General features: G+C 33.7%; 2 protein-coding genes, 1 long non-coding RNA gene and 1 other non-coding gene across 4 annotated transcripts; 3 read left to right on the top strand and 1 right to left on the bottom strand.

Moving 5' to 3' along the window:
• Nucleotides 1-1270: 1270 nt before the first annotated feature.
• Nucleotides 1271-6234, bottom strand: LOC116402053. The gene is made up of 4 exons (XR_004214406.1): nt 5818-6234; nt 5306-5604; nt 5066-5215; nt 1271-1516 (listed from the first exon to the last, which is right to left on the bottom strand). It is a non-coding gene; the product is annotated as an uncharacterized LOC116402053 (long non-coding RNA).
• On the top strand, nt 3404-6212 carry LOC101219265 (cation/H(+) antiporter 15). The gene is made up of 3 exons (XM_004147320.3): nt 3404-3630; nt 3783-4778; nt 4885-6212. Exons 1-3 carry the CDS (start codon nt 3412-3414, stop codon nt 6181-6183), a joined length of 2514 nt encoding a protein of 837 aa, XP_004147368.1. The 5' UTR covers nt 3404-3411; the 3' UTR covers nt 6184-6212.
• Nucleotides 6235-7766: 1532 nt separating the features above from the next.
• Nucleotides 7767-21662, top strand: LOC101219503 (callose synthase 5-like). Its single transcript, XM_031880788.1, has 42 exons — nt 7767-8165; nt 8263-8363; nt 9195-9316; nt 9405-9501; nt 9601-9711; nt 10190-10318; nt 10401-10493; nt 10694-10785; nt 11205-11331; nt 11423-11560; nt 11852-11928; nt 12009-12087; nt 12183-12308; nt 12408-12522; nt 12814-13148; nt 13665-13717; nt 13830-13890; nt 13992-14073; nt 14153-14202; nt 14317-14403; nt 14820-14942; nt 15048-15142; nt 15239-15323; nt 15404-15564; nt 15738-15861; nt 15941-16035; nt 16143-16257; nt 16369-16520; nt 16963-17072; nt 17168-17293; nt 17370-17438; nt 17624-17813; nt 17928-18039; nt 18124-18243; nt 18334-18449; nt 18526-18609; nt 18705-18817; nt 18909-19138; nt 19257-20054; nt 20140-20190; nt 20284-20469; nt 21066-21662. The coding sequence occupies exons 1-42, from the start codon at nt 7982-7984 to the stop codon at nt 21294-21296; spliced, it is 5745 nt and encodes a 1914-aa protein (XP_031736648.1). The 5' UTR covers nt 7767-7981; the 3' UTR covers nt 21297-21662.
• LOC116402310 lies at nt 17367-17446 on the top strand. The gene has a single exon (XR_004214822.1). It is a non-coding gene; the product is annotated as a small nucleolar RNA J33 (small nucleolar RNA).
• Nucleotides 21663-23409: the final 1747 nt, after the last annotated feature.

The raw sequence follows: 23409 nt of genomic DNA, 5'->3' as shown, positions 1-23409 counted from the left end.
TTCTATTTTTTTTGGGTATGTTTGATAATTAATTGAGATCACAATTCATGAAATGAAGGTGTAAAAAGAATATTGTTATTTGAAAAGGAAAAATTGTAGTTTTTGTAACGGACAGAAGAAATCAAATAGTCAAAAAAATTGGTTTGTCGTATTATTGAGAATTTTTCTTATATACAATTTAGAGATAAGTCTTTAAAAGAATAACAAATAAATATGGTCAAAAAATCTTCAATACTACAATATTGGATTAACAATTAAAATATCCATAATTACTTATGAATATATATATATATACATGTAAATTATCATATTATCATTTTTCTTTTCATGCTCTAATCTCCATCTTAGTTTTGCAAACCAATTTTATTTTTTAAAATTTTCTCTAATTTTTGGAAAATACCTAGTCAACCATGTCTATTAAGAAACATTTTTTTCTACAAAAAAAAATATATATTTTTTCAAAACTTTAACTATTTTAACTTAATCAAATTCGAATACATTTTTTAACCTCATTTAGTTACGTAACAAAAATTTATCAATTTTAATATAATTGAGGTACAAAAATTTAAACCACAATGTATTACTAACATATTTGTAAATTGAGCTTATATGTTCGATTTATTGTTAAATCATAATTGAATTTTTAGATAGATCATATAAAGATAAGCAGGGACTAAGATGTATCTCAAACCATTTCTTACTCAAATGGAGTGAAATATTTATCATTATAAATGTGTTTTTATTTTATCAAAATTCAATCGTTGAATTTAAAACAATTGAAAGAATTAAAGGTTACAAAAATTTGCCACTAACTTTTTCTCTTTTAAAATTATATTTTCATTTCCTTCACATGGACTAATAATGTTTAAACTATATTGAAAAAAGAAAAAAGAAAAAGAAAGGAATAATCTCACTCACCAGTGGATTTTCGTTTCGTACACTTATAGTTATAATGGTGCCTCACCAAACCTACAATAGAGGTTTCGAATCGACTTAACTAACTATTTATTAACAAAAGTGAATTTATCTTTAAAACACACCACCAATCTTTCAATTGAAACCAATAAACTTTTACATTTTAGCGAGAGTTTAAGGGATATGGATGTTGAGGAACGATCTATTAATTGACAAATTATTGAAAAGTTAAAGATCATGTTCACGATTAATATTAACAATAATGATGTCAACATGAATTTCGTAACTCAAGTTTTTTGTGTGTAGATTGGAGTGTCGAACAAATCAATTGTTGTGTCGTGGAATGATCACTGCCTTGAAAGTAATTGTGACACAATTTCAATAGTAAGCATCTCACACGAGTTGCTCTTCAAGAATAACACAACGAAGTAGAAAAAGTTTTGAAAATAAACTAGATTTGAAATTAGGTGGCAAAATATAATGTAACATCTAGGAACAAAATGAAAATCAAATATAGAGAACTTGGTGGCTTTAATAAGAAAGTGGTGAACCATGTGGCAATCTCTCAAGTTGAGATTTGGTGACAACTCCACTGCTTTAGCTGCATCCCATTGTTGAATTAAAAATATAATGTCATATGGCATTTGAACAAACAAAGAAAGAAAAACAAATCAAAGCATAAAAAAGGTAACATTATTTATTTATGCTTTTCATCATTCATAAAAGATGATGCATAAAGCCATCAAATTTGAGTCACAATTCCAAATGTTAGCACTTTCAAGAGATTTTTAAATCTTGAGTTTCCCTTTTGATAAATCAAGACATAATTTGTTATTCATGTACAATTGGATGGATCATTAATAATCAATCATTCATTAGATTAGGAATCTATGTTGAGAAGATGATTAAAATAAGAGAAGATTAAATCTAAAAAAAATTTGGACAATTGCAAAAATCACTTATAAGATATAGTAATTACAATTATATCTTTAAATTCTCGATGGTAAAAATTGAGCTAACTGTAACAAACTAATTATAACGGATAATATTTTTAAAACTAATAATTAAATGTATAACATCGTTTCAAAAAATTACAGAAAATTTTATCAAGTAATAAATTATATTTTATTGATAGACTCCTTTATAAGACTCTTATATCAATTATCATTCATAAGCTCCAAAAATTGCAATAAAATTTTGCTTTATCTAAAAGTTCTTTTCTAGCATGGTTATCGAATAGACAGGAGCAAGTATTCCGCATAAAGTACAATTTAGAAAAGAAAAATGTTGATACTGGAGAATGAAATAAGATGATGGATGATAATTGTAAATGGGTTTGTTTAAATCTTATTTTTAAATAGAAACTTGATACTATATACAAATTTATTTTTAATAGTATATTATGTAAGAGAAAGAAAAGTTAAAAGTAAATCTATATTAGTTCTTACTATTTTAAATAGATGTATGGATAGGAAAATAAAATCTATGATCTCGAGTTTTATAATACAAACACTATAACAATATTGAGCTATGTTTATTTTAGTCGCTCTCCTTGTGATTGGTTTCTCTTTACAACAATAATTTAAATTTATTTGAAAACTTTGATTTTACATACGACCTCAGAGAATATAAGGATGAAGTAAATGAATAAAACATATACCTATATCAAGTTTTTTGTACATGATTTATTTTAGAAGAAAAATTAATGGCAAGGATAAAAATAGTTATGTGTACAAATTTTATCTAGAATAAATTTTAAACATTTATAGGCCAAAATAGGATAAGCCTTCTAATAAAGGTCTTGAATCCGATAAATCTAAGGAAAAATTTTGAAAATAGAAAATTTTACAAAAATATTTACAACTTATATGACAAGTTTTGTTATAGCTCGTAAATATTTTAATTTATTTTGTTATTTTTAAAAATATATTTAAATCTAAACTATTGGTACATAGAAGATAGCAATGAATTTAAATCAAAATTTGAGAAAGTTCCATGTTTCAAAATTTGAGAAATAATTTAAGAAAACATAACCAACATAAAGTTCCATGTTTCTAAATAAATAATTTAAAATACTCATGCCATTGCAACTCTAACGCAAATTCTCCCCAACAAAAATTGACTGTCTATCTATATTATTCCCTAAACGTAGGTTAATATTGTTCATTGCCTAAGAAAAGCCTATTTACAAGCCTCTGATCAACCCACCAAGAATAATTTGGGGTCTAGAAATAGTCAATCTATCTTTGACCACACATCTCCAACCAACTTTTCTCAAATACAAATATTACTTCAAAATTTCTCTTTCTGTTTTCGTTTCCCCATTCCAAGCAAGCTGGTCCTCGCTGGTACAACACACAAAATGCTAACCAAACCAAATCCTCAATATGAATACTTCCTTTAGCTTAGATTCCACAAGTTTCATTCGAAGTTCTTTGTTAATGGTGGCTTTGCTTGTATTGTAAGAAAGAGGTGATTAAGTAAATAGAAGAAGAAATGGATGGACAAGCTTCGATATCCAATGGCACAGATGATACCATTGTCTGCTATGCGCCGACGATGATTACGACAAATGGGGTGTGGCAAGGTGACAACCCTTTGGATTATTCTCTCCCCCTTTTCATCTTGCAGTTAACAATGGTGGTTGTGATGACTCGCATTTTGGTTTTCCTCTTAAAACCCTTTCGTCAACCTCGAGTCATCTCTGAAATTTTGGTGAGTTTTGAGATTCTCTAGTTAGGTTCTTTCTTGCAACTAACTTATTGGCATTGGTGATGACATTTGGAGTCTTATATCACCAATTAGTGAAGGCAAGTTTAATTTTATATCACTAATCGAGCCTTGAATTTGGTTTCTTTATGTAATAGGGTGGAGTGATTTTGGGGCCTTCGGTACTAGGGAGGAGTTCTAAATTTGCCAACACGGTATTTCCTCTAAGAAGTGTAATGGTGCTTGAGACAATGGCCAATGTGGGGCTTCTCTACTTTCTGTTCTTGGTTGGTGTTGAAATGGATCTCTCAGTGATTCGTCGAACAGGGAAGAAGGCAATGGCAATAGCTGTAGCAGGAATGATTCTTCCGTTCGGAATAGGAGCTGCCTTTTCATTCCAATTGCACAAAGAAAGCCAAAAATTGAACTACAACACTTACATTATGTTTCTTGGTATTGCGCTCTCTGTGACTGCTTTCCCAGTGCTAGCTAGAATTCTTGCAGAGCTTAAACTTATAAATTCAGAGCTGGGAAGGATGGCTATGGCATCTGCACTTTTCAACGATATGTGTGCTTGGGTTCTCTTAGCTTTAGCCATAGCCTTATCGGAGAATGATTCCTCATCTTTTGCTTCATTATGGGTTGTACTGTCAAGTGCAGCCTTCGTTTTGTTTTGCATTTTCATCGTTAGACCAATGATTTCATGGATGATTCGAAAAACTCCAGAAGGGGAAAGTGTGAGTGAGTTCTACATATGTTTGATTCTGACAGGAGTTATGATCTCAGGATTTGTTACAGATGCCATAGGAACACACTCCGTTTTTGGGGCTTTTGTGTTTGGTTTAGTTATCCCAAATGGTTCACTTGGGGTGGCTTTAATTGAGAAACTTGAGGATTTTGTTTCAGGCCTCTTGCTTCCTCTTTTCTTCGCAATAAGTGGGCTTAAGACTAATATTTCAAGCATAGAAGGAATATTCGCTTGGATATCTATTCTATGTATCACTCTCCTTGCTTTCCTTGGCAAAGTCATAGGAACTCTTCTTGCCTCCATTTGTTATCAAATGTCCTATCGTGAAGGCGTCACGTTAGGTTTGCTTATGAACACCAAAGGCCTTATTGAAATGATCATCCTCAATGTCGGAAAGGATCAGAAGGTAAACACTCAATAAATAATGATCATTTTCAACGTGTTATCTCTTTCTTTACCATTATTTTTTCGTACCATTCTTATCAAATAATCAATTTAAACTAAATATGCAGGTGTTAGATGATCAAACATTCACAGTCATGGTGATTGTAGCTCTCATTATGACAGGGATAATAACACCAGTAGTTACCATAATCTATAGGCCAACAAGAAGGTTTCTACCCTATAAGAAACGAACAATCCAAGCATCAAAACCAGATTCAGAATTTAGAGTATTAGTTTGTATACACACACCTCGAAATGTGCCAACTATCATCAACCTCCTTGATGCTTCCCATCCAACTAAAAGATCCCCAATTTGCATTTACGTGCTACACTTGGTTGAACTCACAGGTCGAGCCTCCGCCATGCTCATTGTCCACAACACCAGAAAATCAGGCCGCCCTGCATTAAATCGAACACAAGCTCAATCAGATCACATCATTAATGCATTCGAGAACTATGAACAACACGTCGATTGCGTCTCTGTTCAACCTCTCACCGCCATTTCCCCTTACTCCACAATGCACGAAGACATCTGCAATTTAGCTGAAGATAAACGAGTTGCGTTCATAATCATCCCATTCCATAAACAACAAACAGTGGATGGAGGAATGGAAGCCTCAAATCCAGCATTTAGATTGGTAAACCAAAATGTATTAGCTAATGCCCCTTGCTCCGTCGGAATCCTAGTCGATCGAGGCTTAAACGGCGCGAATCGAGCCACATCAAACAAAGGAACTCATTATAACATAATCGTGTTGTTCTTTGGTGGGCAAGATGATAGAGAAGCCCTATCATATGCATGGAGAATGTCAGAACATCCAGGAGTGAATTTAACCGTAATGAGATTCATCGCCGCACAAGAAATAATGGAACCAAAACTAGAAGAAAACACATCAAGAATTTCAACAATGGAAACAGAAATGAACAGAGATAGGAAACTGGACGAAGATCATATAAGCGAATTTAGGGCAAGGAACCCAAACAGTGAGTCAATTACTTACACAGAAAAAGTGTTGAACAACGGCGAAGAGACAGTGGCGGCCATAAGATCAATGAACGATGCTCACGACCTGTTCATCGTTGGTAGAGGTGAATCTCACATATCACCCCTCACTGCCGGACTAACGGACTGGAGTGAATGTCCAGAGCTGGGAGCAATAGGCGATTTGCTAGCCTCATCGGATTTTGCGGCAACAACTTCAGTTTTGGTAGTGCAACAGTTCGGAACAACAATGGCGGGTGAGCATGGAGAAGAAGAAGAAGTTACACCACGTAATCTTGATCCAAATGATCCTTACCAAAGCTTGAGATCCACGAATTTGAGGCAACATACTCCATCGAGAACTCAAATAATTTATGATACATGATCATTGTATTACAGAAATTAGATTAATTTCCATTTTTTAACTTCATAGTTCGTTCATGATCCATAATCACAAAATATACATAAACACCTCTTCTTCTTTTTCTTTTTTTTAGTTTCGACTCTTCTCAACAATTTGTTTTCTCCTTTCAATTTCATTGTCTTTGGATAGCACAAAAAAGAAAAAAAAAAAGAAAAAAAACAACTACTAACACTACCCGCCATTAACGCCAACTCAAAGATATTTTAGAAGCAAATCTTTCATTCGGCAATTTTATAAATAATAATTAAACTCTTAATTACATTTTAAAAATTTTATAAATTACATTAATCGATTTATAAATTAGAGATTAAATATTTTAAGGTTTAGTCTTATATAAATTCATTGTATCTAATACTTTTATTTACATGACTGATAATGGATAATGTGAATGTAATAATTAAATAATTATATTACACAATAAATAAATACAAGAAGTTTTATTAAGAGCACGAATTTAAAGGAAGTTATGTGGGATCTTGAATCTTCTTGACCTCCAACAGACTAGAAAACAGGGAATAATTAAGGCTTTGCAGCAGTAATATTATTGATATTAATTTTTTTTGTTTAAATTATAAAAAAATCCAAAAAAAAAAAGTCATCAATATGAAGCAATAATAAACACGTTAACTTGTTTAAATATAACATCTCTGTTTCAAGATTCAACAACTGATAACTCCGATATCGTCTTGCGATTCGATGACCTCAACAAAAAAAATTGCTCTAAGCTATAAAGCAAAGTGGCCACAGTTGGACTAAAAGAGTAAATATAGCACGTAAGGGACTCCTAATCAATGTCGTTATAGAGCTAGCCCTTTTGGTTATAGATATCATCCGATTTAAAAAGATCAATGGTGTACCAAAAAAAATATTTTTTAATGGTAGATATGCTCCCATGCCTTCTAGGGTTTGAGCCAACTCGAGTCTCTGGTATCTTTATGCCCTAAGCTTTCTTCTAAAAGAGAGTAAATTTGTTAAAAGTCATCGTAAGATTCATGTCAAAGGCATAAAGTCGATAAGACAATTTAGACCCGAAGGTCATGCGATGAGGGAGATTAATGAAATAAATGTAATCCTTAACTTTTGACACAATATATGATTGAGTCATATAAAAAATGAACGTGCACTCATATTTTGGTAAAATAGTAATTAACTTTCTGTCGTTGTAAGTTTTTATTAACTATATTTTTATATGATATTAAAATTTCTATCGTTTAGATGTGATATAGTTCCTAAAACGTTTTTCTACTAATTATTTTTGTTGTTAGAAGAATGGATTGTTAGGAAAGAAAAGAAACATAAGAATAGAAAGACAACAGAGAGGATTAGAATTCAGAACAAAACAAACATCCGAGAAGGACGTTGAACCACAGTCTTTGTTTAAGAATCCCATCAATCTCCAATTGCCACGTGTCCCATAAAAAAATAACTGTAAGGAACATAATCACACAATCTCTCTCTCTCTCCCCTTTCGTTTTATTATTATTATTCATTCTTCAGCTTCCCCTTCTATTTTTGCCTCTCCTCCACCTTCCATTAGGAGAAGGCGCCTCCCATTTCCCTCTTCCATCTCCTTTTAACTACGTAAGTTTTCTTCTTCCATGGCATCACTATTTATACATCTTCGGATTGTAATGCTATAGCCTTTTGATCTGGATCTCACATGTGCGTTTATGATCATTGTTTGGGGCGTGAATATTTAAAGAGGATATATATTTATATATATACTACTGCTGTGGTGGTGGTGGTGGACGTGTGAGTTATGTCGACGCTGGAGTCTGGCCCTCAAGGGCTGACAAGGCGGCCATCTCGTAGCGCTGCTACCACTGTCTTCTCAACAGAGGTGTTTGACAATGAGGTGGTTCCCTCGTCTTTGGCTTCCATTGCTCCTATTCTTCGTGTCGCTACAGAGATCGAAGCAGAACGCCCTCGTGTTGCATATCTCTGTACGTTAATATTCATATTGGTTTTGTTGGTTATATATATGCTTAATTCGTATTTGATCTCTATCTCACCGTAATTGTGATCCAATGAAATAATTAGGTCGATTTTATGCGTTTGAGAAGGCCCATAGGTTGGATCCCAGCTCCAGTGGTCGTGGTGTCAGGCAGTTTAAAACAGCACTTTTACAACGATTAGAGAGGGTACGTATATATAATATTGCATGGCTAATTCCATGCAGTTTCATAAAGGATCCGTCCATGTGCTTTTGCAATCTTAACTGCATGACTGTCATTAAGTGATGTCATTATTCATATCAAGAAACACACAAATAAATCAAAACCGTGTCACCCAATACAAATTATTTAAACTATACCCAACACCTACTCAAATCATTTATCCATTCAAAATTATTGCACATGCAATTATGTGTCTTAACTTGTAAAATTTATTTAATGATATTGTTACTGCACTCAAATTTATAGTATACGATTATCATAAATTTAGTTTCATATTAATAATGAACCAAACATTAGTGTATGTAAACTCTATTCTATTTTTAAAAGGGTGTTAAAGTGACATACAATAAATTAAATTTTCTAATACTATAATTCTTTATACTATTTTAATTTATTGCTTGTGATCTATTTTCTTTTAAATTTAAATAATCAATAAAAGTAATATGTAAGAAGGATGCCACTAAAAATATTTTCTAACATATTACTATCTATAGCAGTGGAAATGTAAATTTTGTTTCTGTTACAATTTATAATATATGGTCCTATAATGTAAATGCTAATATATCATTTAAATAATAATTAGTGAAATTTCAAATTTAAAAATATGGTTACATTCACAAATGTTCTCTCTTACGCATAAAGTTACAAAAGCCATATTGTGGCGCGCCCCGTCTCCAATATTTTGCTTTGCTCTGTTTCCCCGCCATGAATTTGGCGGTGGCCTGTAAAGTCCTCCGATTATCGACGGAAGAACTTTGAATAGAACTAATTTGAAGCGTGTCGTCTTTGGTCCAGGATAATGCATCGAGTCTTGCATCTCGAGTGAAGAAAACAGATGCTAGGGAAATCGAAGCCTTCTATCAACAATATTACAAGCATTATGTCAGTGCTCTTGATCAAGGAGAGCAAGCAGACAGGTACTCTCGTAAATTTCTCAAGTTTCATTTACACTCTGTTTCAATGTGTCTCATCGCGAAATTCTTTCCCCTTCTGATCTTTTGGCAGAGCCCAGCTCGGTAAAGCTTACCAAACAGCCGGTGTGCTTTTCGAAGTGCTTTGTGCCGTTAATAAGACCGAGAAAGTTGAAGAAGTTGCTCCGGAGGTTTGTTCCATTTAGTGTCAATTGTCTAATTCATCTTACTTACCATTTCGCCTAATTGGTTGCTATGAAGATGTCTATAGTAATGTTCTACATCTACAGATTATTGCTGCTGCGAGGGATGTCCAAGAAAAGACTGAAATCTATGCACCCTATAACATTCTACCTCTTGATTCTGCTGGTGCTTCCCAGTCTATAATGCAGCTTGAAGAGGTTTGTGTCTTGCAACTGATAAGCTAAGAAGCATGGATACAAATACGAGACAAAATACAACATAGGCATAGCTGTGATGACACCATTTTTTTTCAAAATCTAGAACGCAGACTCGACTTGGACACCTTGATTAGAATATATATCATTTTTATACAATAAGGGAAATTCAAAGTTAAGTTAGTTTGATGTATTCTATTCTTATTTTTTCTTTTATTATTTTTGTCATATATGTTTCTGTTTGAGTTTACGTTACAAGTGTTTGTTTGCTCGCCTAACAAATGTCTAACAAATGTTGGTCCTATTTTAACTTTGTAAAACTAATCTCTAACATATCCATTGTGTCCAACAAGTGTTGAATACGTGTCCAACAAGTGTCACTAGTCAAACTAAAGGGTCTGTGCTTCTTGGCTAATAAGGGTCTTCATGTTATCATAACCAAATTCAACCTTATCTTTGTCCTTTTTTCCATTACTTTTAGGTTAAGGCTGCTGTGGGTGCCTTGTGGAATACTCGTGGCTTGAACTGGCCAAGTGCGTTTGAGCAACGCAGGCAGAAAGCTGGTGATCTGGACCTACTGGATTGGTTAAGGGCAATGTTTGGATTTCAGGTACGTTTTTCGTAATACTCAAGAATTCTACTAACTGCCTTAAGAGATAAACGATATGCAACTGACATATTTGTGGCTACAGAGAGATAATGTTAGAAATCAGCGAGAACATTTGATCCTTCTGCTTGCTAATTCTCATATAAGGCTTCACCCCAAGCCTGAACCTCTAAACAAGGTACAATACGTACTCTTACATGCAAATCATGTCATTTTAAAGATATGTCTATCCAATGTACGTTGATTCAAACAAATTATCAAGTTCATTTATATGATTTTCTTCTGGTGGTTAGAGAATCCCATTGTTTATCAAACTATGAGATTGCTTTTCTTTCCCCTCTCTGCTCCGTGGCATATTCAAGTGTTCTTTAAATGCAGCTTGATGAACGAGCAGTTGATGCAGTAATGAACAAATTGTTTAAGAATTACAAAACGTGGTGCAAGTTTTTGGGACGAAAACATAGTCTAAGGTGAGAAATCATTTTTTTTTTATCAAATTTTAAAATGTCCATTGTGCTTTTGGAATTTTATAATTGAATTATTATGGCTGATCGGAAGATGTGAAAATTACCACTCTGTTTGATAGCGATTTATTTTTGGTTTTACATTTGTGAAATTTATGCATGTTGTCTCCCTATTTTCTTACTAGGTTTTTCGCCTCTCTTATAAAAACTTTTGAATTCATAGTAAAATTCTTAAAACAAAAATTACTTTTTTTTTTGGTTTCAAAATTTGGCTTTGTTTTTTAAATCATTGATAGAAAGTGGATAACAAAATAAAGAAATTTATAAGTGCAAGTTGTGTTTATAAGCTTAATTTTTAATAACTAAAAACAAAAAATCAAATGATTAACACTGCACCTAAATGACTAAAATCTTAATTTGTCTAGGCTCCCTCAAGGTGAGCTAGAAATTCAGCAAAGGAAGATACTCTACATGGGTTTGTATCTTCTCATCTGGGGTGAAGCAGCAAATGTTCGGTTCATGCCAGAATGTTTGAGTTACATATTTCATAATGTAAGGATTTTTTCTCCTTTTGATCACTGTACTAAAGAATTTGTTAATATATTCCCTTAACATTATAGTCTTTGGAATTGTTCATAACTAGATGGCATATGAACTTCATGGCTTGTTGGCTGGAAACGTGAGCATTGTTACTGGTGAAAATATTAAGCCTTCTTATGGTGGGGACGATGAAGCTTTCTTGCGGAAGGTTATAACTCCCCTTTACCGAGTCATTGAAAAGGTCAGTCAGCCAAATCCTTAAGCTGCATATCATTTTATTTCAAATTCTTAAATTATCAATTATCCAAAAAACTTAAACTAATGGGTGAAGACAAATTTAGTATCATATCATTTAATACTCCCCTTCATGTGTGTACTTGAAATATAATGAAACCCAACAAGTCGAAATGACATTTTTAAATAATTAATTAAAAAAGTTAAGCTAATAGATGAAGAGTGAAGACAAATTTAATATTATATCAACCGCCTACCATTTTGTTTCAACAACAATGGATTTACTTTTGTTCTTCAGGAGGCCAAGAAGAGCCAAAATGGAAAAGCTCCACACTCAGTCTGGTGCAACTATGATGATCTGAATGAGTACTTCTGGTTAGCTTGAAACAAAGACTTGACCTTCCAAATACTGTTGGTCTTTATTTGGTTTTGAATGTTATCTGATTGCTTTGTAGGTCATCTGATTGCTTTTCTCTTGGTTGGCCCATGCGAGATGATGGTGAATTTTTCAAATCAACGCGTGACCTAGCACAGGTTTTTTTACAATTTTATTTTAAGAACTCTGTGTTGATCCCTTTGTTCAAGCAGTTTTGTTGCCAACACTTTGATGAAAAATTTTGTTGTACCAGGGAAGAAAGGGACCGCAAAGAAAATCTGGAAGTACAGGAAAATCTTATTTTGTTGAGACAAGAACATTTTGGCACACATTCCGAAGTTTTGATCGATTATGGACCTTTTATGTTCTAGCTCTTCAGGTATCCAATTATAGAACACACAAATTCTTTGATGGTTTTTCATGTTACTCCTAATTTTGGGTTCCTTACTTTATCTACTCTTCAATTTGTTTGTTATAGGCAATGGCCATTGGTGCATGGAAAGGAGTTTCACCATTGGAGATTTTCCAAAAGGATGTCTTGTACGCCTTATCAAGCATTTTCATCACTGCTGCAGTCCTTCGTCTTCTTCAAAGTAAAATATTCTCATTCAGGAGCCTTAATGCTTAGAAGTTGTTGAGAATGCTATAGTGATTGAAATCTTACATAATTTCTTCATGATTTAATTTCTGGTTAAATCACTGGTCAAACTTGGAGAAATCTTTCTTTAAGATATTACTATATCTTTATTCGGTATTTGTATTTTTGAAAGTTTATATGAATTATCCATTGAAATGGACGGGGAGAGGAATTATGAATCCATCTCCTTTTAGTGCAGTCCTTCGTTTATATGTTTATCATAAATGACGTGCATCTTTTAATGCAGGTATCTTGGACTTAGCTTTAAATTTTCCAGGGTTTCACCGATGGAAGTTCACTGATGTTCTTAGAAACATTCTAAAGGTTATTGTCAGTCTTGGTTGGGCTGTTGCTCTTCCCCTATGCTATCTTCACACTTTCAAGATGGCTTCTGAGAAATTCAGAGACGTGCTGTCATTTCTTAACCCGTTGAGGGGCATTCCTCCTCTATATATAATGGCAGTTGCTCTATATCTGCTACCAAATCTACTTGCAGCAGTTTTATTCATATTTCCAATGCTTCGACGTTGGATTGAAAACTCGGATTGGCACATTATCAGATTTCTACTTTGGTGGTCTCAGGTAGATATGCTGCTCAATTCTCTCTCTCTCCTCTGTTTCTATTCCTCCCCTTTATAGTCCGTAAGTGTTCCATCAAATAAATACATTTTGACCACTTCACAGTTTTGATGCAATTATATACCTTACTGCTATTGTCATGCACCCCACTAAATTAGTGATGATTCTTCCGAGACCATCTTTTCTCCCAGATTTAGTAATACACTTATCGATCTTCCTAATTTCAATCCAGCTGTAGAAGGTAAAACTTTGGTGCCTAACTAACAATCATGATTCCTGTACATGGTGTGCTTACACCAGTAATTTGTCTGCAACATGTTTATCATTTTTCTCTTTTCCTTTGATTCTCTACAAATATTTGTGGTAGACTATTTTGGCTTTTTTCAAGTGGGAAAAATCTGGTCTCATGCCTCTGGTTCACTTGTGTTCTTAACTGTGTGTTTATAAGCTTCTCGTTGGAGGCCTTGAATATTCTAGGTCTCATGGTAAGGTCCTTGATAACTGTGTCGCTTTCTGCAGCCAAGAATATATGTCGGAAGAGGAATGCATGAAAGTCAATTTTCACTTATTAAGTGAGTGACAGGCTATGGATCTCAATTTTTCCTTGTTATTTATGAAATTGCAAATTCTATTTTTTTTTATTAGTTAGTGTGTACTTCATGCTAAGACATTATCTGATTTCAGGTATACCATCTTTTGGGTGTCACTCTTATGCTGCAAATTTGCCTTTAGCTATTTTGTTCAGGTAATAAAATTTTAAAATAGCAAGGACAACAATTTCAGTAGTTAAATATATTGAGGTTTTGGTCAATAAGGTCCTCTAACCACTGTATTTAATCCCTTCAGATAAAGCCATTGGTGAAGCCAACAAAAGATATAATGAATATTCATCGAGTTGAATACGAATGGCATGAATTTTTTCCTAAAGGTGTTTGTTTCATGTCTGATCACTTCACTTTAATGCTTTGATTACTTTTGCTTGTGCTGAAATTATCTTTTCCATGCAGCCAAGCACAACTATGGGGCAGTTGTGTCACTGTGGATGCCAGTAATTTTGGTATGTTCTCTGTTCACTTCTTTGTTTTTGTTTTATGCCATAGCTGTACAATGTATTGAAGAATTTTTGTATTGTCTTGGATACAACCTCTTGTACTTTTTAATTTGAATGCAGGTTTATTTCATGGATACTCAAATTTGGTATGCTATATTTTCGACTATATATGGTGGTTTCATTGGAGCTTGTGATCGATTGGGAGAGGTGATATTCTGCTTGTTTAACCATTATTATTTAATTTTATTTATTAACCTTATGAAGTAACTCCTCATCCTTAATGGACTATCCATTCACCTATTTTTCTTCAACCTCTTTTTAGCCTAGCATGCACAATAAGTTGGTATATTCTGATGTCTCGAACTGGCTTAGAAATTGTTACACTTTGATCTTTCAGAAGAATATGGCGAAAGTAATTGTTTGAGCATATACTTTAGGTTGAAACTATTACACTGTACTGACTATTTTTCATTCAGCAAATAATTGTGCATTCAATTAAATTACGAAAGTTTCTTGTGTTAATATAGCCAAGTGTTTAACAATGTTTATTTGAATTTCTTATTTTTAATTACAAGGTTAAATGTGATTGGTTTGACTTGATTTGATTTTACTTTTCATAACAGATACGAACTCTAGGTATGCTTAGATCTAGGTTTCAGTCCTTACCAGGTGCATTCAACACATACTTGGTGCCATCAGATAAGTCTAAGAAAAGGGGATTCTCCTTCTCAAAGCGTTTTGATGAGGTTGCTCTTTTATTTTTGAATTTTTTAAATTACCTTTCTCTAAGATGTATAAAATAAGTGGTTCAAGCATTATATCTGTAGTAATTTCTTTTTATTTCTGAGTAGATTACCACCAACAGGAGAAGTGAAGCTGCCAAGTTTGCACAGTTGTGGAATGAAGTGATATGTAGTTTCCGAGAGGAAGATCTAATAAGTGACAGGAAAGGCTGTGTAAACTAAGTTATATTTTGTTTCTTCATTCCAAGCACCCTTCTAATTATAATTTTAAAACTAAACTGGATTTTCAAATGAAACAGGGAGGTGGATCTCTTGCTAGTTCCTTATTCCTCAGATCCCAGTCTAAAAATAATCCAATGGCCTCCCTTTTTACTAGCGAGCAAGGTCAATACGGTCCCTTTATGTTTTCTTTTAATTTTTAGGCATACCTGTAGCAACTGTTAACAGTTTTTCTACTGCTACAGATTCCAATAGCATTGGATATGGCTGCTGAATTTCGATCCAGAGATTCTGACCTCTGGAAGCGCATTTGTGCCGATGAGTACATGAAATGTGCAGTGATAGAGTGTTATGAATCTTTCAAAAATGTCCTGAATGTTCTGGTGGTTGGAGAAAATGAGAAAAGGTTCCAAGCTACAGTCCTACTTATTGAACCAAACATCATCAAATAATCATAGTTTTCCTTTCCTGCCCATAGAAAACACGAAAAATCTTAACCTTTTGTTCTATATCATTTGTAAAACCAAGAACCTATGTCAACTGTTTTCATGAATTCTTATTCCACTTTGAATTTTACAGGATTATTGGGACCATTATTAAAGAAGTTGAAAATAATATTGGGAAGAACACACTTCTTACAAACTTCAAAATGGGTCCATTACTCATTTTGTGCAAGAAATTTGTGGAACTCGTGGAGATCTTGGTAAGTTATGATGCAATTCTGAAGTATTTATTGATCTATTACTTCAGATTGGAAACTTTGCTCTTGTTTTCTGTTTCAGAAAGATGGAGATCCGTCCAAGCGAGATATAGTGGTGCTTTTGCTGCAAGATATGTTAGAAGTTGTCACTCGAGATATGATGCTCAATGAAGTCCGGTTAGTAAATATAATTTGTGCAATTTGAAGTAAATTTATTTATGTCTACTAGCATCTTCCAATGGTTACTGCTATATGCTAAACTGGTAACTTAATATATCTTTCAGTGAATTGGCAGAACTGGGTCATAACAAGGACTCAGGAAGGCAACTCTTTGCTGGTACTGACACTAAACCTGCCATAAACTTTCCTCCTTCAGTTACTGCTCAATGGGAAGAGCAGGTGGGTATATTGAAAAAGAAAATAATATTACTTTCAAGAAATTATCTATCATTCTAAGATTTCAACTGATTAATTGAAATAATACAATTTTGTTTTTGTGGGTGTTGTCAGATTAGACGCCTCTATCTACTATTGACTGTGAAAGAATCTGCTACTGAGGTTCCTATAAATCTTGAAGCACGGCGAAGAATTGCATTTTTTACAAATTCATTATTTATGGATATGCCTCGTGCCCCACGAGTCCGTAAGATGTTATCATTCAGGTCTGGTTTTCTTTGACTCTATATGAACTTTCTTCCAAATTTGAGTTTGGATGCATCGCCCTTTCTATGCTTATTCCTGTGGCTGATCTAAAATTAAATATCTGAATGGTTACGAACTAAAAGAAGTTATAAATGTGCCGGTGGCTTTATTAAGCACACATTCATGTTTCATGTCTTACCACTGCAGGAATGAATTTTTCTTTTAATCTTTCATGTAGAAATTAGAGATTTTATTCGACCTCTTGGCATTTCAAGTAAAAAATTACTTTTCGGTTTTTCTTAAGAAAAATCTTTAGTTAAAACTAATGTTATTAATATACCCCAGTTCCTGTATTTGGTAATGTTTTTTGGTTGTCTACAGCATTATGTCTTCAAAACATAGTGAACTGGCGTGTCTGTTCTAAAATTGACCTTGAGATGAATATTTTTGGGTTGTTCACAGTGTTATGACCCCATACTATGGTGAGGAGACTGTATATTCTAAAACTGATCTTGAGATGGAAAATGAGGATGGTGTCTCCATCATATATTATTTGCAGAAAATCTATCCAGGTGAGTGATATATGGAAATGACACAAAATATCTCTTGGTTCTTTGATAAGTGATTTCTAAGTGACTTATCTCATGAACATTTGCCTTCTTGCTAGATGAATGGAACAACTTTATGGAGCGACTCAATTGTAAAAAAGACAGTGAGATATGGGAAAATGAAGAAAACATATTACACCTTCGTCATTGGGCGTCCTTACGAGGACAAACTCTATCAAGAACAGGTAGCTTAAATGCACTACATTTACTTTCGAGTTCATTTATGCATCTCCATTGCTGGCATTAACACAATTATTGCAGTTAGGGGTATGATGTATTATCGAAGGGCTCTGAAGCTTCAAGCATTTCTTGACATGGCTTCTGAAAGTGGTAAGATGTGGATGTTAACCTTTTATAGTAATGTGCAATATTTACCTGTCAAGAATGCTTGTTTTCTATTCTCTCTTTTTGTGTGATTGAGATGTCTTGTTTTCTTATCGGTACTGTTTGTGCGCACTCTCTAATGAGTATTAACTAACTATGGTTTCCTTAATTATTGCTTTTGATAATGATAGAGATACTTGAAGGCTACAAAGCAATCACAGTTCCGTCAGAAGAGGATAAAAGAAGCCAAAGATCCCTATATGCTCAATTAGAGGCCGTGGCTGACATGAAATTCACGTACGTTGCTACTTGCCAGAACTATGGAAATCAGAAACGGAGTGGGGAACGTCGAGCCACAGATATTCTGAATTTGATGGTTAAGTATGTTCCCAACCTCTTCAGTGCAATTGAATTAATGATTTTTTCAAGACTTGTTTTTGCTTGGAGCGATTTCTATATAAACTTTTTTCCCTTTCACTTTCTTTTTGGGCACAGTAATCCATCTCTTCGAGTGGCATATATTGATGAAGTTGAAGAGAGGGAAGGTGGAAAAGCACAAAAAGTTTACTATTCTGTTTTGGTCAAAGGTGTTGATAATCTTGACCAGGTAATAATAAGTTAAACTCAAGGATTAAAAATATTCATTCCTCTTACCATTAGAGTAATCTTGTTTTTTTTTTCTTTTTAAAAGGAAATCTATCGGATTAAGCTACCTGGTTCAGCTAAGATTGGAGAAGGGAAGCCTGAAAATCAAAACCATGCCATCATTTTTACGAGAGGTGAAGCACTTCAAGCCATTGACATGAATCAGGTAAACCACCAAAACCTAGATATTGCTGCTTGATTTTGGTTATGACATAGATGCTGAATAATGATGGTTAACTTTCTGGATCCCTCCTAGGACAATTACTTGGAAGAAGCTTTCAAAATGCGGAACCTTTTAGAAGAGTTCAATGAGGACCATGGTGTTCGTCCACCTACAATTTTGGGTGTGCGTGAACATATTTTTACTGGAAGGTTAGGTTTCTCTCTTAACAAGATCTATGAAAAGTTGTTACGACTTCTTTTTCTAACATCAATTCTTCCGCTGCAGTGTTTCTTCTTTGGCTTGGTTTATGTCAAATCAAGAAACTAGTTTTGTTACTATTGGTCAGCGGGTTCTTGCAAGGCCTCTAAAGTAAGGTTTCCTTCTTGGACTTAACTTATTTTACATATCTTATTACCTAACATAGATATTATTCATAAATTTAACTCTGAATTGACTGGTTCTAGGGTGAGGTTTCACTATGGTCATCCAGATGTTTTCGATCGAATTTTCCATATTACTCGTGGGGGCATGAGCAAAGCTTCTCTAGGCATCAACCTTAGTGAGGATATCTTTGCTGGTATTTTTCTTTACACTTCACTTCCACTAGTCAAGTGATATTTTCTTCTCAATTATTGTTATCTTTTTTTAAAAAAAAATTTCCCCCATAGGCTTCAACTCGACGTTGAGACGAGGAAATGTAACTCACCACGAGTATATTCAAGTTGGGAAAGGCAGAGATGTTGGTCTTAATCAAATCTCTCTTTTTGAGGCAAAGGTAGCTTGTGGTAATGGAGAGCAAATTCTTAGCAGAGACATCTATCGTTTGGGTCATCGTTTTGACTTTTTTCGCATGTTGTCTTTCTACTTCACAACAGTAGGATTTTACGTCAGTGCAATGGTGAGTTTTCACATTTAAATCTTTTCTTTTACCTCCAGAACTAACTTGTATATTTAATTTGCTTTATGAGCTCTGAAATTTTCTCATGCAATGATTATTTGTTCTTTTTGTCATGCAGATGATTGTCATTACAGTATATGCTTTCTTATATGGTAGACTTTATCTGTCATTGAGTGGATTGGAGAAGTCCATAATGAAATATGCTAGGGCAAAAGGAGATGATCCTTTAAAGGCCGCTATGGCTTCGCAATCAGTTGTTCAGTTAGGTCTTTTAACTGCCTTGCCAATGATCATGGAAATAGGGCTTGAGAGAGGGTTCAGAACTGCAATAGGTGACTTGATAATCATGCAACTACAACTAGCATCCGTTTTCTTCACCTTCTCTCTTGGCACAAAGGTGCATTATTATGGGCGCACAGTTCTTCATGGTGGAGCAAAGTATAGAGCTACCGGTCGTGGTTTTGTCGTGCGGCATGAGAAATACGCTGAGAACTATAGGATGTATTCAAGGAGTCACTTTGTCAAAGGACTAGAGCTTATGATATTGCTTGTAGTATACCAGATATATGGAACAGCTCCTGCTGATGCTATAGCTTACATTTTCGTCACATCCTCAATGTGGTTCCTGGTTGTTTCTTGGTTGTTTGCCCCTTTCCTTTTCAACCCTTCAGGTTTTGAATGGCAAAAGATAGTTGATGATTGGGATGATTGGTCAAAATGGATCAATAGCAGAGGTGGTATTGGTGTGCCTGCAACCAAAAGTTGGGAGTCCTGGTGGGATGAGGAACAGGAACACCTTCAACACACTGGATTCGTTGGACGCTTCTGGGAAATTGTACTATCTATCCGATTCTTTCTCTATCAGTATGGAATAGTGTATCATCTACATGTGGCTGGAAATAATAAAAGCATCACGGTAAGCCTATGATTCCTATTTGGTTTTAAGGAACAAACAAATGAGCAGAAAGCCTCTGATCTTTGTTTTCTGTTGTCATTTTCAGGTATATGGCTTATCCTGGCTTGTCATTGTTGCTGTTATGGTTATACTGAAGGTTAATAATTGAACTCCAATAACTTCTCCTGCATTGAAGAAACCTTATTTATTTCCAGAATCTCTGACTCACTAATGATCGTTTGAACTGCAGATTGTGTCCATGGGTAGAAAGAAATTCAGTGCAGACTTCCAGCTGTTGTTCAGACTTCTGAAGTTGTTCCTGTTTATTGGTTCAGTGGTCGTAGTAACAATGCTGTTTATGCTTCTCCATCTCACGGTCGGCGACATTTTTGCAAGCATTCTAGCCTTCATGCCCACAGGCTGGGCTATTTTGCAAGTATGTCATCTTAAAGCCCTATTTTTTTCGTTCACTTTCCTAACTACGCCTGTCCCTCATCAGGGTAGTAAATATTAGGCTTTGATTTTGACTATAACTTTCCCTCTTCCATTACTGCATATGCACATCTGAAATAATTGCACAACTTAGGTAGTATTTGTATTATCAATTTTGAAATTAGATGCTTGGTTCTTCCGCCTTACATATTGCAAAAGAAAAAAAAAAAAGGCTTGCTACTAGATTTAGGCATTTAGGTATTTCACAAAACTAATATTTCATTCCATGTTGTATCTGGGAACAGAATTCTAAACATAAACTAGAATCTGTTTTTAACAACTGGTAGACAATTCCTAGATTTTATTCTTCAATCAAAACATGTAAGAAGTGATTCAATTTCTCTTCACCTAATAAAGAGTAATTTAAATTATTTGTTTTAAAAAAAAGAAAAAAAAAAGACATATTATGTAACAACACACTCTTTATAAGATAGATTGAATACTCTTTTCATTGTCAATTTGTTTTGAGGTAATGTTATCTAATTAAGTCACGTTTTTTTTTTAAAAAAAATTAATGTAGTATTGTTTTTGTGGTTGTAGATAGCACAGGCATGTAGACCTATTATGAAAGCAATAGGGATGTGGGGATCAGTTAAAGCTCTAGCCAGAGGGTACGAGTACGTGATGGGCGTTGTCATTTTTGCACCCGTGGCCGTGCTCGCTTGGTTCCCGTTTGTGTCAGAATTCCAGACCAGGCTCCTCTTCAACCAAGCATTCAGCAGAGGTCTCCAAATTCAAAGGATTTTGGCTGGTGGGAAGAAGAACAAGTGAAACCCAAATGAAAGCTGATTGGTATATTAGATTTGAAAAGAAGAGGAAGAACACAACATCGTAAAGACCACTAAGCTCGAGTTGAATAAGTTGGAATTTGCATTGCTTTCCTCTTCTACAAGCCAACTTCACTACGCCTTTATGAGAAGAAGAAGCCTTATTATGTATTATAGTTTCCATTGTAATATTAGCGTAATTCGATATTGTTACACATTTATTTTACGTATAATATAAATAACTCACCACAATTTTTACCTTATATTAAATCATAGTTGTAATTGTACTCATTTCTTCATGAATTCAATTCAATCACTCCTAAATCTCTATTCTTTTGTAGTGGTAATAAAAGTGAATAATTAAGAACTACTTTCAATCTTCTTAGACATTCATTTCATCTATCTCATTAATTAGTCTAGTGTTCGAGCTTTAATATAGATTATAGTTCACTATGTATTTCACTTGCTTTCAATCGCTGACGTAAAACTTTGCTATTCATTTCGAGAGTGCTTAACTCTTCTCTATGTTTACTCGAACATAAAAGTCTTATGATGAATTGTTAGTTCGATGTCACCGAAGAATTAACAATCCACGAGATTGAAATTCACTTTATGAAAAATTATTTTGATACATTAATTTCAATATTTCTCCTTCATCTTAAATTATTTACACTATCTTCCTCATTTTCAAACTAGAGAATACAAAAGGAGAATTTAACTGATGAACACCAAATTTAGAAGTTTTTCTTACAAAGTTAATTTTAGTGTTTAGAGCCCTCGTTCTTTTCTTAACATTTTTTTATGTGGAATTGTTACTGTTCTAATAGTTTGCAAAATGCGTTACAAATTCCATCTTAGCAAAGATAGCAAGTGAAGAATTCGTGATAGCAAGTGAAGAATTCGTAGCTCTTATTGGTGAAGAATTCATAGCTCTTATTGCATATATTGTCTTCATTGGTAATCATAATTTACAACTACAAGAACTATAATTTACTCCAAAATTAGTCTTAATTTTTAACCCTACAATTTATATTTGGCTCACTTCAAAATTCATCAACAATCGCTAACATAACTTCCACTACATACATTGATGTATGTATAACAATCATGTACAAAAGAACTTTATTTAAAGCATCCTAAATAATAAAATCGAGATCAACCTATGCACACAACTTAGTTTTGGGCTCAAGTCGAGAGTGTTATTGTATGTCACACTGAACCACAAACACATCACGTCCCTTAGTCATGGTAAAGCGAGGCATAGCATGGAGGACAAATTTTAATTTTATATTTTTGTTTGAATTAACATCACTTTTTTTTAACCTTAATTTTTCTACCAATTTCCCAAGAGGAGACTATTGATTTATTGGGAGGTTTACTTATTTTTCTTGTTTGTAAAAACAGAGAAAATTAAACTTCTATTCTACCTCTTGATCAAGGTGTATATATGTCTTATGTCTTCACCAATTGAATAGGGTTGCAGAGTTTTTACTTTTGTGTCAAATCACTTAAGGAGTGTTCAAAGAAAAAAGTGAGTTATTATAGTTTGATTAGAATAGTTTGGATTTGTAGCGTAAATTATTTTAGTTTAGATTATAATCTAAATTTTTTTGAAAACTTTATTAAGTCATGTAACTAATTCTAAAAATAATAAAAATAAAAATGAATAAGACATTTGTGGAAAGTTGTGTGAGATTTTTGTTTGGAATTCAGATAATTATTAAATATTAATTAATCACACTCATGCTTAAGGATTACGGAATTGATTTATTGATTAAAGAAAAAGAAAAAGTTGAAGAGAAAATGTTTAAGTACCAAAAGAGTTTCCTTAAGGTTTGGTTATAACAAAATTCCACGTGCATATAATGTCAAATGCACCTTTTTTTTCTTTGTTGAAATTTCCCCAAACCCTAGCTATACACGTGTACAATCGATACTCGGTTTGAATTGTAAAATATTGTTCCATGAGTGTAAATAGTAAATATCAATTTTAAAAATACATGAATTTAACATAGAGAAAGATTAATTATCTCATGATTTCTCAAACCTAAATGGGCAAAAGAATGTCGCATGTTGCATGTGGTGTGGTTTTTTCTATATTTATACAACTCCAATGT

The sequence above is a fragment of the Cucumis sativus genome, chromosome 2 (assembly GCF_000004075.3).
Source record: "Cucumis sativus cultivar 9930 chromosome 2, Cucumber_9930_V3, whole genome shotgun sequence".
Classification (NCBI taxonomy): Eukaryota; Viridiplantae; Streptophyta; class Magnoliopsida; order Cucurbitales; family Cucurbitaceae; genus Cucumis; species Cucumis sativus.
Note: the sequence above shows the minus strand (reverse complement) of the source record. Positions and strands in the feature narration are given on the sequence as shown.

Bases quoted from the DNA above. Each gene is read 5' to 3' on its own strand.
- LOC101219503 (XM_031880788.1), top strand. From the start codon at position 7,982: ATGTCGACGCTGGAGTCTGGCCCTCAAGGGCTGACAAGGCGGCCATCT. The intron at 10,786-11,204 runs GTGAGAAATCAT...TAATTTGTCTAG, and splicing joins GGACGAAAACATAGTCTAAG to GCTCCCTCAAGGTGAGCTAG. The intron at 14,074-14,152 runs GTGTTTGTTTCA...TTTTCCATGCAG, and splicing joins GCATGAATTTTTTCCTAAAG to CCAAGCACAACTATGGGGCA.
- LOC101219265 (XM_004147320.3), top strand. From the start codon at position 3,412: ATGGATGGACAAGCTTCGATATCCAATGGCACAGATGATACCATTGTC. The intron at 3,631-3,782 runs GTGAGTTTTGAG...TTTATGTAATAG, and splicing joins GAGTCATCTCTGAAATTTTG to GGTGGAGTGATTTTGGGGCC. The intron at 4,779-4,884 runs GTAAACACTCAA...CTAAATATGCAG, and splicing joins ATGTCGGAAAGGATCAGAAG to GTGTTAGATGATCAAACATT.